Below are 16,923 nucleotides of genomic sequence, written 5' to 3' on the forward strand. Positions count from 1 at the left end.
CATTTGTCTTGGGTCAGTGTCACTACTGGTACCATGAGGCGATACCTGAACCCTACAGAGGTTGAACAGACCACTCCTCCAGGACGGCACATCAATGTGTCATTGCCAGAAGGTTTGCTGTGTCTCCCAGCACAGTCCCAAGAGCAAGGAGGAGATTCCAGGAGATAGGCAGTTACTCTAGAAGAACTGAACAGGGCCATAGAAGGTCCTTAACCCATCAGCAGGACCGGTATCTGCTCCTTTGTGCAAGGAGGAACAGGATGAGCACTGCCAGAGCCCTACAAAATTACCTCCAGCAGGCCACTAGTGTGAATGTCTCCAGCCAAACAATCATAAACAGACTTCATGAGGGTAGCCTGAGGGCCCAATATCCTTTTAGTGGGCCCTGTGCTAACTGCCCGGCAGCACAGAGCTCGATTGCCATTTCCCATTGAACACAAAAATTGGCAGGTCGGCCACTGGTGCCCTGTGCTTTTCACAGATGAGAGCAGGTTCACCCTGAGCACATGTGACAGACGTGAAAGGGTCTGGAGAAGCCATGGAGAACATTATGCTGCCTGTAACATCATTCAGCATGACCATTTTGGTGGTGGGTCAGAGATGGTCTGGGGAGGCATATCCATGGAAGGACGCACAGACCTTGACAGGCTAGACAATGGCACCCTGACTGCCAATAGTTATAAGGATGAAATCCTTGGACCCATTGTCAGACCCTATGCTGTTGCAGTGGGTCCTGGGTTCCTTCTGGTGCACGGCAATGCCTGACTTCATATGTAGGCAGTTCTTGGAGGATGAGGGAATTGATACCATTGATTGGCCCCCACGCTCGCCTGACCTAAATCCAATACAACACCCCTGGGATATCATCTTTTAGTTCATCCAATGCCGCCAGGTTTCAACTCACTGTCCAGGAGCTCAATGATGCCCTGTTCCAGATCTGGGAGGAAATTCCCCAGGACACAATCCGTTGTCTCATTTAGAGCATGCCCCAATGTTGTCAGGCATGCATACAAGCACGTGGAGGCCATACAAACTACTGAGTACCATTTTGAGTTGCTGCAATGAAATTTCACCAAAATGGACTAGCCTGCTGCATTATTTTTTCAGTTTGATTTTTGGGGTGTCTTTGAATTCAATCCTCTGTAGGTTGATAATTTTAATTTTCATCAGACGCTTGGGCATCCTTGCATTCCTAACACATTACCCAGTCCATATCAGTATAGATATCCAACATGATATTTTACCCCATTGAGATCTGATGTGTTTTTAAAGTGTATATATGTATATATATCTGAAATGTGCAACTTCACATCTTTGTGTGTTTGTGCTTTAACAGTGGGCGGCTGTCATGAGTCAAGTGGCATTGGAGCAAGAACGAATTCTGAACCCCGTCCTGGACCGTTTGAGGACAGCAGATCACAGCCAGTTGCGCTCCCTAACAGGGCTCATCCGCAATCTGTCAAGACATGCCAGGAATAAGGATGAGATGTGTGAGTGCTAAGCCTGCTGCTGTAGTTGATCATTTTGCTTATCATATCTGATGTTTTTACTACTCTGGTTACTTTACTATTCTGATCATGTGAACCATTATACTGGGTTCTTGTTGCACTAAAACCACTTTTCTTGGGCTTAGAGCAGTGGTTCTCAACTGTGTAACCTTAGGACCCACAATTGTCCTTGGTCATTATGTCATGACCCAAAAATAATTTAATTTCCGAAATATTATAATTTATTCCACAAAACAACTTCTGCAGTATTCTGCAATGTATATGCACTTTTTAAACCGTAAACAAATGGCTTCCTTATAGTGCTAGTGAAAATGAAAGTCCCAGCCCCGGCTGTCTTAACATGTATATTAGTTCGGCCAGCGGTTTTTATTAAGCTATGTTAGGGCACCGGACACTTTATTGGGGCATTAGAGCGGCCTGGGGGGCATTGCCCGACAGCCCAGTCCACCCCTGGTCATGACCCACTTTTGGGTCACAACCTATTACTTGAGAAAGATGGGCCTAGAGAGCCTCCAGCCAGCAAATAAATTCAAAGTCAATTGCCTGTCCTTTAGGAATGTGCTTGCAATTTAGGAAATATTTTAACTTTGGTAAGGTCAGAAAAATTACCTTAATCTGAGTTTTAAATACATTTCTATTGCAGCCACATGGAGTCAGGCTTTTTCAGTGCATCTGCCTTTTGCAAATTCTGTGCTGTGAAAAGTCCCTTTCTCGCTGATGCTTGGAGAACGGGTCAGGCAGAGTTGTGAATGATTTCTGTATTAAAGCCAAAGCTTAGATATTCATTTTTTTTTTTTTTTTTTGTTTTGGCATAACATATAGTGTCCCTTGTGCTGCTGGCTGGTCTTCTTGAAAATTTTCCGTCATCTTCCACCCCTTCCAGTGCTGTGGGGGTTAATTTGATTGGCTGGGCCCTATCACAGGCACATGTCAACTATGCCCGCCCTTTTCTCCCTCCTTCTCTATTCACAGAAGCTGTACTATAGCTTCTATTAATGAGTATTCGAAGTATAAGTATTCTATGAATAGAGGATGGGTGGATAAATAGCAGGTCTTCCTCATCTATTGATAGATCACATTTTATTTCTGGAAGCTTTAGCACTGATTTTATGAATGGAGGAGGGGGGGGTTAGGTGCCTGTGACAGGTCCAGCCGGTCATATTAACCCCCACAGCATCAGAAGATTATGTCTGCAGGGGTAAGAGGGGGGCAGAGTACAGAAGATTTTAACTAAGAGCAGCCAGCAGCACAAAGGATACTTCACATTCAAGTACCATCCCTTGTGCTGATCTAAAAAAAAAACAACAAAATTTGGGATTTAATGATTATACACTGGTCAGAAAAATTAAAACAACACTTTTAATTAGAGTATAGCATCAAGTCAATTAAACTCCTGGGAGGGCCCAATGTCCTCTAGTGGGCCCTGTGCTTACTCCTCGGCACCATAGAGCTTGATTGGCATTTGCCATTGAATACCAGAATTGGCAGGTCCGCTACTGGGGCCCTGTGCTTTTCACAGATGACAGCAGATTCACCCTGAGCACATGTGACAGACATGAAAGGGTCTGGAGAAGCCATGGAGAATGTTATGCTGCCTGTAACATTGTTCATCATGACCATTTTGGTGGTGGGTCAGTGATGGTCTGGGGAGGCATATCTATGGAGGGATGCACAGACCTCTACAGTCTAGACAATGGCACCCTGACTGCCATTAGTTATCAGGATGAAATCCTTGGACCCATTGTCAGACCCTACGCTGCAGTGGGTCCTGATTTCCTCGTGGTACATGACAATTCCTGGCCTCATGTGGCGAGAGTATGCAGGCAGTTCCTGGAGGATGAAGGAATTGATACCATTGCCTGGCCCCCACACTCGCCTGATCTAAATCCAATAGAACACCTCTGGGATATCATGTTTCGGTCCATCCAATGCCAGGTTGCACCTCAGACTGTCCAGAAGCTCAGTGATGCACTGGTCCAGATCTGAGAAGAAATACCCCAGGACACCATCCATCATCTCATTAGGAACATGCCCTGAAGTTGTCAGGCATGCATACAAGCACATGGGGGCCATACAAATTACAGAGTACCATTCTGAGTTTCTGCAATTAAATTTCAGTAAAACTGACTAGCCTGCTGCATCATTTTTTCACTTTGATTTTAGGGGTGTCTTTGAATTCAGTCCTTTAGTAAGTTGATAAATTTCATTTCCATCAAACATTGGGGCATCCTTATTTTCCTAACACATTACCCAGTCCATAGCAATATAGATATCTGGCATGATATTTTCCCCCATTGAGATCTGATGTGTTTTCAAAGTGTTCCTTTAATTTTTTTTCACAGTGTAATTGGTGGGCAGGGTGGAGTTGGGAATCCTATTCTTTATGAAAACAGGCTTAGATGCATGCTCAGAATGTTCCCTGCTTGCATTTCCAAATTTGACAAATGTGTACTATTAAGGATTTGTGCTAATGGTCATTTAAGAACCCTAAAAGCAACAGTCTCACTTTGTGCACAAGTACAATAACCTGTGTTATTCAGATGCTCTGCAGATCAATCTGACTTCCAAGTGCAGAGATACCCATTGCTAGTACAATAGGATTTTCTTTATATAAATCATCTAATTTTTTTTTTTCTTTAATGTTATCAAGGAATATGATGAAGGCAAGTGCTAGAAGTCCACTTCAAAGTGTAATTGATGATATCCTCCCTTTAAAAATACTTTTCTAGCTATACCTATTAAAATTGTACAGTAATTGATCCCAAAAATAGGCCTGACTGTCTCTAGCAGGTCCAAAGTAAAAGTTTCTTAGCTTGGCATTTCTTTACTTAAATCTTATCTTGCTTTAGAATTTGTAAGAATATATAGAATTAGATGGACTGTGGTCTTTCATCCTGGCTAATTGTGTTATTGATGTTACAGCCACCAAGCTAGTCAGCCATCTTCTTGAGAAGCTTCCTGGGGACAGCAATGATAAAAGTCCTCCTGCTGAAGTCATTGTGAACATTATCGCTGTGCTCAATAACCTGACTGTGGCTGGACCTCTCGCAGCACGAGATATAGTATATTTCAACGGGCTCAGCAAATTGATGTACATCAAGAGGAACAGAGATGGGTAAGTGGTGCTAGACAAGATAAGTTAACAGGACATTGTTTAAGGCTAGGCCTAGTACCAGAACAATAGGTGAGATATAACGAATCTGGTAGCAGTAGCACACCTATTAATATTTTTGTGTGTTAGCTTACTTATCCACTTTTAATGTACTTTCTTGCTAGTTAGCTTATGCACTTTTAATATACCTTCAAGCTAAGTACTTTGTAATGTTAAAATATATCAAACGCATAAAGGTAATGCAAAAAATGCAGTATAACAAAAAACTAAAAGCTTGCAGCCTGAGGTAGATCCCCAACACTGTAATAAGTTTGGATATAGCTATCAGGATTTTGATATATATTTATATCCACTAACATTTCAAATAGGAGGTCACTCTAAGTTCTGATGGGTCCGAAGAGGGTGGTGCCTAAAATGATAGTGGTAGGTTTAGTAGAATGAAGAAAGATGTTTGGCTGACAGTCCAGTTCAGATTTTATTCCATGAAAAATAAACAAAACCACATTTCAGGGCTTTACAGATCCCCCTTCATCAGGGCTTGTGCAGGGAGGAGTTGGGTGAAAGCCGGACTAAGAATGGGTATCCGGAGTAGATGTCTCTAGCATAGATTAAGGGTCTGTTCTGGTCACTTATCTAGCAGCCTGATAGAATGAAAACCAGAGCTTGCCCTTTTAAAGAGGAATTACCAAATTATGAAGAAACATCCTCTTATTTCCTGCTGTGTCTATGGAACATGAACTGAAATTATAGAAATTGAACTGAATTCACCCCAAAGTGACACAGATGTGGCAAGGACTTAACCTTGCCTTGCTATATCCAAAGAAAAATTGTTTGGTCCTAAATCTGCTTTTGCACAGACTAAAGACAAATAAAAATACCATTTGAATGTATCTTGTTTAACTTAAAGGTGTAGTAAAGCCTTTCTTAATAAAAAAAAAAAAGGGTCCCTAGGAGCTCTATGCACTGCATACTAGCACATTATGACAGACTTTCCTACAGACGGAATGGTCTACTCTGTCATGGGTCTCCCTTGTCCCCAGCAGCTTCCATCTTCTCCTGGGCTTTCTTCGATCTTTGCCTTGAATGGCTGTACCGGGGCGATGTCACACCCACACAAGCGCCCGAGAGTCACACCGCAGTGGTACACAGAGCGAGCCGAAAATGTGGTCAGAGTTGCGCATGTACGACTCAGATCACACTACTTGCGAACAGGCAGTGGAGAGATTTATGACAGAAGAAACCTCTAGGGTCTCTTCTGTTATAAAAACCCTGCCTGTCAGCAGATTAACTTTACTACCACTTAAAGTGGTGCTCCAAGCTGGATAGTAAGATGAGAATCACCCCACCAGCAAGGAAAGGGAGCAGGTGTCCCGGAGCAATGTCCAGTATAGCTGACAGGGGAAAAAGGTAGACCCCTCTAAACCGAACCCAGCAGTCAGACGCATAAATGGCTTAGTCTCAGCCACCTCTCCGACCATGCCCACAGATACATTTCACCCCTTTGTGAGCCAAGCCCCGGTGGACGAGGCAAAATGCACAGGGGTGTGTGGCCAGAACGGTTGCTAAGGTCAAGCCAAGACATCCATGCATCTGACTCCTGGGGTCGGTTGAGCGGTGTCCACCTTTTTCTCAAAAAAAAAATCTGGTATATACATTTGCTACACAAACCACATTGTATTTTGCTATTGAAAATTACCTTTACTTTTCAATCTGCAGCACTGTAATTTTCTGTAAATTTCAATGCAAAAAAGCAACCTGCAGGCTTTTTGTACACAGTTTGTGTACAGAACTTCCTCAAAATTGTAATTTCCTGCTTGTGCGATTGGCTAATTGATTTTCCCAGAAGGCTACACTAAGATACAGCCTAAGATAAGACTGCACTAAGTCATATTTTAGGCATCTTTTGCAATAGGAATTATATTTTTGGTAAGATATTCCCCTAGGGTTAGTTACTTATGCAGGCCATAGATGATATGATTTTCTATCCTTCCACCATGGGTGGAAGGAAAGAAAATCACTCGATTCCCCCATCAACACAGACAGTGTTGATGGTGGAATGCCTCCCACGGATCTTCTGTGTTCTGCTGGCAGAGAGCCTTCCTTGCCAGCAGAACACATTAATTACTGCTAGTGACTACAGCCACCAGCAGTAATTGCAAACAAAAAATCTTACGGGCTGGTTGTACTGAAGTTGTTTGATGGATCGACTTAAGTGCACCCAGCCTGCCCATAGATGGATTGAATCTCATCCAGTCCCTGCCAAGATTCGATCCATCTATGGTGAGCTTTAGAGGGATGCTAACCATGCACCTTTCCTCATTACGGCACTGCAAGTGCATCAGTTGCTTTAATTGAACACAGACACTCCCAACTAGGAACCAGACTTCCAGGACATAGTTTGAAATAAAGCTTTTTCCTAAGAACAGAAACTGATAGGGCTCTGCTACAAAGTTTGTTAAAATCCTTGCAATGTACATGGATCATCCAGAGGGAATCACATTTTTTTTTTTATCAACAAAAGTGGAGTCACTCTTTAACCGCCTCCCGTCCATCATATAGTAATATGATGGATGCAAGGCGGTTCTTTCGTTCTGGGAGGACGTCCTATGACGTCCTCCCATTCTAACCGCGCATGCGCCGCTCCCGGAGCGCGGCGATCGGCGGTGCGCTTTGTCCCTCGGACATAGCGGATCACCGATCCACGGAAAGAGCCGAAGATGTCGGCTCAGTCATGTGATCAGCTGTGTCCAATCACAGCTGATCACATGTAAACAGGGAAATGCCGATTTATCAGCATTTCTTTCCTCACGAGCTATCACGCTGACTGCTCGAGAGGAGAGGAGAGCCAGTAATCGGCATTCCTCGGAGGGGACATGTACACAGATCATCAGAGCACTGATTATCAGTGTGCCCTGATGATCTGTGTAGCCCCAGCAGCACCACCTGTCAGTGTCCATCAGTGCCAGCTCTCAGTGCTCATCCATGCCACCTGCCAGTGCCCATCAATGCCACCTATCAGTGCCCATCTGAGCTGCCTTTCAGTGTCACCCATCAGTGCCACCTATCAATGCCAGTCAGTGCCACCTATCAGTGCTGCCAATCAGTGCCAGTCAGTGCCGCCTATCAGTGTGCATCAGTGCAGCCTAACAGTGCCAGTCAGTGCCGTCTATCAGTGCCATATATGAGTGCTGCCTTTCAGTGCCCATTAGTGATGCCTATCAATGCCCATCAGTGCCACCTACCAGTGCCTCCTCATCAGTGCCACCTATCAGTGTCCATCAGTGCCCATCACTGCAGCCTCATTAGCACACATCAGTGAAGGAGAAAAATCACTTATTTACAAAATTTTATAACAAAAACTAAGAAAAAATGTGGTGGTTTTTTTTTTTTTTTTTCAAAATTTTCAGTGGTTTTTGGTTTGTTTAAGAAAAAAATAAAAACCCAGAGGTGATTAAATACCACCAAAATAAAGCTCTATCTGTCACAAAAAAATGATAAAAATTTCATATGGGTACAGTGTTGCATGACCGCGCAATTGTCATTCAAAGTGCAACAGCGCTGAAAGCTGGAAATTGGCCTGGGCAGGAAGGGGGTATAAGTGCCCTGTAGGTGAGTGGTTAAAGAATTACAATAAATAAGCCATTAATTTATAGTTGATTAGTATTTGTAGGTAATAATGCTAATTACAACCCATTAAGATGGTCTCTTCTTTAGTCCAGACAGTGAGAAGGCCTCCCGGGCAGCCTCCAGCCTCCTTACCAACATGTGGCAATACAGCAAGTTGCATCGTGACTACAAATCGGTAAGTAGATTTCCTACATCACTTTCACACATGCCTTTTTCCTTCCCATATAATCTACTCTGAAGCTGATCACTCAGTACAAGGGTTTTTACAGTGAAGGAAATAAGTATTTGATCCCCTGCTGGTTTTGAATATTTGCCCACTCACAAAGATATGATCAGTCTAAAAATCGAATGGTAGGTGTATTGTAACACTGAGAGAAAAGAGCAACAAAAAATTCTAACGAATTATGCACTGATTTGCATGTTCATGAGGGCAATAAGTATTTGATCCCCTATCATTCAGCATGATTTCTGGCTACCAAGTGTCTTTCATACAGGTAACAAGCTGAGATTAGAAGAAGTGTATGTAGCATGTTCGGAGTCTACGCTGCAAGTACAGAGACAGTCTTGTTCATTCTGCCAGAACTGACATGAACTGACAACACTGTTTCTGCTGCACAAAAATACCCTGCAGTGTTGTCAGTCCTGCCTGAGTTCTCCACTTCTGGACTGCTCCTTATCTCCAAATCATAAGAGGGAGGAAAGCAGCCTTCCTTTTCTTAGTAATTACCACATAGCTTGTCCAACCCAACAACCCCACAAAAGGCTGTACACCTAGAAGACCTTGCTTGTGCCAGCCAATTCCTGTCGCCTCCTTGTGATTTTTTTTTTTCCTGTAATATCAGGACACTCCTGAACAACATATTCATTTTGTATCAATGCAGGCCTGCCAGTATAGTGAAGGGATGGACGCCGCTCAAAACCGACTCTGAGTCAGAGATGTAGGATGACCTCAGCCGCCGCTCTAGCCATGCCTACTGATGCGTTTCATCCCGCCCACTGGGGGGGCTTGGTCACAGATCAGGGTGGGACAAGCCGCATCAGAGAGCGTGGCTAGAGCGGCAGCTGAGGACATTCTACATCTCTGACTCGTAGGGTCGGGTTTGAGCGGCGTCCGCCCCTTCACTATACCGGAATTTCTGGAACCACTTTGGGACGCTGCTCCTTCTTTTCCATGCTGGTGGGATGATCTTCTTTCACTTCCAGCTTGGAGCGGCACATAAAAGGTTTCTCCATGGTTTACAATAGAGGCCTGCCGTTGTAATATATTTTTGATTTTAGACCTAAATAAGTTTGTACAATCAAATTGGATAGTGTCTGGTCTCTTAAAGGGCATATGTTGCTGGACTTTTGTTCTTTTCTTCATCAATATAGGTAAATGGGAATACAAAAGCAGGTTGATGCAGTTTAGGATAGTAACTGCAGCAGGTCAGATGCCCCGTCAATAAACTCTCCATATGTAATTTCTGAAGCATTTTAAACTGATCTCAAATAAAAGCAGAATGTAGCTGAAGGAGAGATGCACCATATTCCCAAAAGTATTGGGACGCCTGCCTTTACAAGCATTGACTTTAATGGCATCCCAGTCTTAGTCAGTAGGGATCAATATTGAGTTGGCTCACCCTTTGCAGCTATAACAGCTTCTTGGAAGGCTTTCCACAAGGTTTAGGAGTGTGTCTATGGGAGTGTTTGACCATTCTTCCAGAAGCAATAAAAATGTACAGAGCTTATGGTACAAGGCCACTTAACTGTTATTTCAATCCAAGAAGGAAAGTTTAATAGTTCAATGAAGTGACAAACAATAATAAAATGTATTCAACAGAACAGCTCCAAACCTTGCTTCATATATCATCCGCAAACATTGGAACATTCTAAAACTGGACCCAAAACTTGGCCCATTCTTACCTTCGGATCCTTCTGTTACTTTTAAGTGTGCTCATACATTAAAAAATCTTTTCGCTCCTAGTAAGCTAACAACATGCAAAAAAACAAGACTCCTTTCAGATATATGTTCTTACTTTTGATAATAGAACAGGCATTTTCCAATGTTACAAAAGGGGATGTTTGACCTGTCAGTCCATCCACCATGGACGATCCAGTTTCTTGGACAGTAAGGGGAATGAATTTGTGATGAAACAATTCATCACCTGTTCTTTCAAATTAGTTATTTATGCTCTATGCTGTCCATTTAAACTGTTATATGGTGGTCGCACTAAACGTACATTACATAAACGCGTTGGTGAACATCAACTTATTATAGATGGCAATGACCAGCGTAGTGTTCCACGCCATTTTCTCCATTGCCATAAAAAAAGATTTCAAACTAATGGAGGTTTTGGAGATTGAATGTATCAATGACAGATCTTTTGACTCTGAACAAAAGATTTTCCCTTCTTTGCAGAAGAGAAACTTTGCAGATATTTAAATTGGGAATTATGACACCTGATGGGTTAAACAAGGACCCAAAAGTACATTGTATAATGTGAATTACATTTAGTTACTTACCTGACTGACGTTCTATAAAATACAATATGAGATCTGTTTGATAGGTTCCAATTAGTTTTTCCCATCATATGCTGATGTTCTATAATGAACCTACTTCTCCCTTTCTCAGTCAAGTATGATTTGTTTTATCTTTCAAGTATTTTTTTTCTGAGTATTTTTTTTTCTTTTTAGTCACCATCTGATATGAATAAATAGATCTAATTGTTTATATTATGCACAAATGTCTTTTTCTAGTGTAGAAAGGATAGGTAAAGTTTTTATGCTATATTTATATATTTTCATAGGTTTATATGTTCATTGTCCTTTTGGATAAGTAGTCCTGTTGTGACCTAATTTTTTTTATATTGTACCAATATTTGTAATAGTACTTTTTCTTTGAATTTTATTTAATTTATAGTGACTGATTATAAAATCAGTTTACATGGACATTATTGATAACATGTTAGGTGTATATTACAAACCTTTTAGTGTGGTTAATGCTTTATATTTACATTTCTTAGCACACCTTTTAGCACATCTTAAAATGGAGGGATGTTTTATAGCACTTTATAGCCTTCAGCACTTTAAGTGCATCCTCTTCAAGCTGAAAATGTATATGTGCTTTGCATTACAAGTCCTCCTTAAAATTTGTATACAATGCACTACAAAACACCTGCCTTTACTTAAACACAACATATACTACTGTGTGATATCTATACAATTATAAATATTTAAAATCATCCACTTATGCAAATTATACCGTTTATGCAATCCCTGTAGCTAATCCTTGAAAGAAATTGCTCTTATGGTGTCGTCCACATAAAGTGCTCTTAAAATGATAAATGGGTGCTTCGTTCCTTATGGTTTGTCACTTCACTGAACTATTAAACTTTTCTTCTTGGATTGAAATATCAACAGTTTATTAAGTGGCCTTGTACCATAAGTGCCGTACAGTTTTTTTGATATTGATATCCATTTACACACTACTCCTGATGGTGGTTAGAGCAGCTGTGGAACTGGCCCTTGTTTTTACATATGCTAACTTCATTTACGAAATCAGCGCCCAGAAGTTTGCTATTTATTTCATTCTTCCAGAAGCACATTTGTGAGGTCAGGCACTGATGTTGGACAAGAAGGCCTGGTTCGCAGTCTCCGCTCTAATTCATCCTTGTTCATCTCAGGTTGAGGTCAGGACTCTGTGCAGGCCAGTCAAGTACTTCCATCCTTAACTCCCTCATTCATGTCTTTATGGACCTTGCTTTGTACACTGGTGCGCTGTCAGGTTGGAACAGGAAGGGGCCATCCCCAAAGATGTCCAAGATGTCTTGGTATGCTGAAATTTGTCCAAGATGTCTTGGTATGCTGAAGTTCTAAGAGTTCCCTTCACTGGAACTAAGGGGCCAAGCCCAACCCCTGAAAAACAACCCCACACCATAATCCCCCCTCCAGTAAACTTTACACTTGGCACAATGCAGTCAGGCAACTACCGTTCTCCTGGCAACCACCAGGCACATCTTTCACTTTGTCAGAGAAGCGTGATTGGTCACTCTAGAGAACACGTCTCCACTGCTCTAGAGTCCAGTGGCGGCGTACTTTACATCACTGCATCCGACGCTTTGCATTGCACTTGGTGATGTAAGGCTTGGATGCAGCTGCTCGACCATGGAAACCCATTCCATGAAGCTCTCTATGCACTGATGTGCTAATCTGAAGGCCACATAAAGTTTGGAGGTCTTTAGCTATTGGCTCTGCAGGCAGTTGGCAACTTCTGTGCACTGTGCTCTTCAGCTTGTGTTGACCCTGCTGTCATTTTACGACCCTGTTGCTGTTGTTTCCGTTTGCTTCCACTTTATGATACCAATAACAGTCGACCGTGGAATATTTAGTAGCAAGGACATTTCACAGATGGACTTGAATTCCCTGAGCTCCTGAGAGCGACCCATTCTTTCACAAATGTTTGTAGAAGCAGTCTGCATGCCTAGGTGCTTGATGTTGTACACCTGTGGCCATGGAGGTGATTGGAACACCAGTGATTTGGAGGGATGTCCCAATACTTTTGGCCATATAGTGTTCAAGCCCAAGTGTGACACATGTCAAAGCAGAAGCCAGTTTAGATTACAATAAATAGTCAGGATTTTACTGCTGGGTGGATTGACAGTTGGGCAGGGAATGGTGGAGAGATTACATTTTAGGAGATAAGAAAATGCTTCACTTTCTAGTTATTTATTTATATCCTAAATTTTTATATTGCCATATTCTGCAACACTTACAGACTGTTCCTGATCAACGGCATTCCCTGGTCCAGTGGAGTTTCCAAACTAATGTTCCTACTTTATGTAGAAACATTCCAACCTATAGGTAGAAAGCGATTCGCCTATCAGTATATTTTAGTATTGTCAAAGAAAACTAGAATTAATGCAGTGGTGTATGGGCAGAATATAACCACTTCAAGCATTTAGGCTAGGTTCAAACTAGAATGCGGTGCGGGAAATCCGCGTTTTATGCACGTTTTCCCACACCATATTCAAACTGCACTTTAGTTGTGATCTACAACGGTTGTTAAAGTTAATGACACCCTAAATGCAGTGCATTTGCCTGCACTGCGATGCATGGTATAAATGTACCATGCAATCTGCAATGCAGTGCGATTTGAGTCCATTCAAATTGAATGGGCTGAAATCACATCACCTGTGCGATTCAGGACTCGTGCACACTGGATGTTTTTACAGCTGCTTCTAGGGGCATCTGGAGTTTTTTTTGGTTCTGCCCCTAAGCTCCTTTTATATGTTAGCCTATGTGTCCATGCACACATTAACTTCTAAAGGAAGGACAAAAAACACCAATGCCAGTGCATCCAGAAAAAACGCTTGACGCTTCCAAACACGCATTAACACTAGCCGTGTTTAGAACTTGAGTAATAAATATTTCAATAGCCAGAAAAAATGATTGCTTTATTCTGGCCAATGAAATGAATTAACGCCCAAACGTTTGATGTGGCTACATTCGCCTAAATGCTTTACACACTTTTACAAGCATCAGGCATTTTTTCTGCCAAAACGCTGCTGCCAGGAGGAAAGGCTTTATAGTATGAACTAGGGCTTGGTTCTACTGGCATGATCAGAATCCAGAACCTCAGTGCTGTAAGACATCAGGACTAACTAATACACCTCCATTCCCCCAGTCAGGTGTGCCTTCTCACAGATCTCCTTTTTTTTCTTTTACAGAAGGGCTACCGGAAGGAGGATTTCCTTAGCTAATGATGCAGCGCCCACTTACGCCAATCTCCGCGCCTCCTCAGAAGATCAGCAAGAAAGCACTGACCAATGGACTACTTTCTTAGCCCTTCCTACTCTCTCTCCTGTGTACACCTAAGCACTCTTGATATGGCACAGCAGAGACTGAGGGGTACAGTTTATATAGCTAGGTAGAATATCGAATAGAGTTACGCATGCGTGCGACTATTTTGTAAGAAAAGAAGAAAAATAAATAAAATGAGTCTATTGGATTGTATGTGAACAGGGGTGAATGTGCGTGTCTGGGTTTGTAGAGCTAATGCAAATACATGTACTATAAAAGGAGCGATACCCTGTACTTTTCTACTACCTATTGTTAGACCTTAATACCCAGCAGGCTGTACTGGCCAGTTGCGGCGGTAGTGATTTTAACTCTTTAGATATGCTGATTGGAAGTAGTATGGGTCTGGTATATTTACAGCAGTTTATTTGATCCTTTTGACAAATAGATGTCACTTTTACAAAAGAACCATGCAATGTCCAAGGGCCAAACTGTATTCTGTGTAGAAAATTTTATAAAAATATTGGGGTTAGGGCAGTACATCCTTGATGAGTGCATGTGTATGTGTGTTGCTATGTACAGATTGGTCAACTGCAGATGGATTTTATTTGGTGTGATGGTCCCTTTAGTCCCATATTTTTTTTTTTTTCTTAACGAAAAGACAAATGTTTTCAATGGCTGTAAGCAGAGGGATCACCTTCTTGGAGAGCACAACATGTCTCTATTCACTTACCACAAGTGGTGCGTTAATGGGTCCCATTTATTGTACAAATTGGGCTATATAGGCTCACCCTTGACACTTTTATATAGATATGATGCAAAGAGGAAAAAAATAAGTTATAGCAAATTATCAAAATTGGTCCAAAACACAATAATGAACTTTAAAAAGCCTTATTTCAGTGTTGGTAGAATATAGAACACAATACTCATTATGGCATTCGGCTTTCTTAAGGTAAAACGCCACTAAAAAGCGTAGTATTCCGCAGTAATGGAATATCTAGTTGCTACGGATTACTGAACTTTGCATGTCACCCTAACACTGCCTTACTAAATAAGCCTGTATACATCCATCACTATGCAGATTTGGGTTTTCAATCTCAGGGGAACATTCCTGTTTGTGCGCTTATGTCTTTAGCTGACCTGCTGAAATGTGCCTTAGCCCTTTCGCGGGCTCTTGTGAATTATAGCACAGTGTTTTCGGTACTTAATAAACAAAACAAATGTTGAATTCAGAAGTTGGCGTCTTGTGTTCTATCTCAGGGATGAAAGGGTTAAGTGTATGTAAGCAGAGGGATCACCTTCTTGGACAGCACTACATGTCTCTATTCACTTATCACAAGTGGTGCGTTAATAGGTCCCATTTATTGTACAGATTGGGCTATATAAGGTCACCCTTGACCCTTTTATATAGATATGATGCAAAGAGGAAAAAAAAAATAAGTTATAGCAAATTATCAAAATTGGTCCAAAACACAATAATGAACTTTAAAAAGCCTTCTTTCAGTGTTGGTAGATTACAGAAAACAATACTCCTTGCATTATGGCATTCGGCTTTCTTAGTAAGGCAAAACGCCATTAAAAAGCGTAGTATTCCGCAGTAATGAAATATCTGGTCGCTACAGATTACTGAACTTTGCATATCACCTTAACACTGCCTTACTAAATAAGCCTGTATACATCCATCACTATGCAGATTTGGGTTTTTAATCTCAGGGGAACATTCCTGTTTGTACTCTTATGTCCTTAGCTGACCTGCTCAAATGTGCCTTAGCCCTTTCGCGGGCTCTTGTGAATTATAGCACAGTGTTTTTGGTACTTAATAAATAAAAAAATGTTCAATTCAGAAGTTGGTGTCTTGTGTTCCATCTCAGGGATGAAAGGGTTAAGTGTGGGAACTCTACATAGGAGCAGTCCCTTGCATTCCTGGGCGTAGGTGGAATCTTTTTGGCTTTGCTAGGGCTTGTTCTACACTAGATCCCCAGGGGGTGAAGAGTGCGTCAGCGACACGTATTTACAGTACCGTTCTGTTACATAAACAGACGTATATGCAATAAACGGAAATATAATTTGACTGTGTGCCCTTTTCTGCCATCCTCTGGTGAAAGACAGACAGATTTTGATTTTGGCAATAAAAGAGGTTCAAGCATCAAGAAAAAGGATAGCAACAAGTGTAAAGGAGTACACCCAACCAGGGGTGGACTGACAACTCATGGGGCCCCCGGGCAATAGGGGGTCATGGGGCCCCTGTGTCCTTGCCCAAACTCAAAAAAGGTACCAGGGGCATCTCATGGGGCCCCCTACTGACTCGGGCCCTCGGGCAGTGCCCGAGTTTCCAAATGGTCAGTCCGCCCTTGCACCCAACCCTTACTATAGTATACACTGGGCTACTGTATGTACTGTATTCTTGGGACTGCTTTAGCAGTTATAATAGTAATACACCATACTTTTGGGTAAGCTGATATAATGTCTGGGAAAGCCAACAAGTGAAACCAGGGTTGAGATTGTTCTCTTGATGATGTCTTTGTAATTAAAATGTATTAATCTACTCACATCAGGTTAACTGACACACACAGATCTATACTGTTGGTCACTTTTCATGCATCTCTGGAGTTGCTGGGGGATGACAGTCTAAGTGTGCCAATAGAGGAGTCTGCAGGCAGAGAGATCAAATGACCAAAGTGGTCAGGCTAGATGGAGATGCACATGAACAGTGACTCTTCTTCAAGATTGAACGTGTTCCATGATTTCTAATTGGGACTTGTATTTGGATCTAATCTCACATTATGTGGTGTGAGTTATAAATGAAAGGTAAACGCTCATAATATAGGGGCCTCAAGTGTGACCCTCAACATCACCAAAGAACCACACAAAATTTGGTGTCAGAGACTGCAGACATACAAC

At 41.9% G+C, this 16,923-nt stretch overlaps 1 protein-coding gene across 4 annotated transcripts in view; it reads left to right on the forward strand.

Annotated features, from left to right (window-relative positions):
* The window catches only part of PKP3 (plakophilin 3), a 154,461-nt gene extending 138,593 nt beyond the window's left edge, over nt 1-15,868 (forward strand). For all 4 annotated transcript variants that reach the window (XM_089655059.1, XM_089655060.1, XM_089655057.1 and 1 more), the window contains 4 exons: nt 1,337-1,490; nt 4,431-4,623; nt 8,335-8,422; nt 13,953-15,868. In XM_089655059.1, coding sequence (XP_089511185.1) covers nt 1,337-1,490; nt 4,431-4,623; nt 8,335-8,422; nt 13,953-13,985 — 468 coding nt within the window. In that variant the 3' untranslated portion in view covers nt 13,986-15,868. The remainder of the gene's footprint in view (nt 1-1,336; nt 1,491-4,430; nt 4,624-8,334; nt 8,423-13,952) is intronic.
* The last annotated feature ends 1,055 nt before the right edge of the window (nt 15,869-16,923 follow it).

Source organism: Staurois parvus, unplaced genomic scaffold (genome assembly GCF_062004578.1).
Source record: "Staurois parvus isolate SC_StPar_1 unplaced genomic scaffold, SC_StPar_1.0 ptg000818l, whole genome shotgun sequence".
Lineage (NCBI taxonomy): Eukaryota > Metazoa > Chordata > Amphibia > Anura > Ranidae > Staurois > Staurois parvus.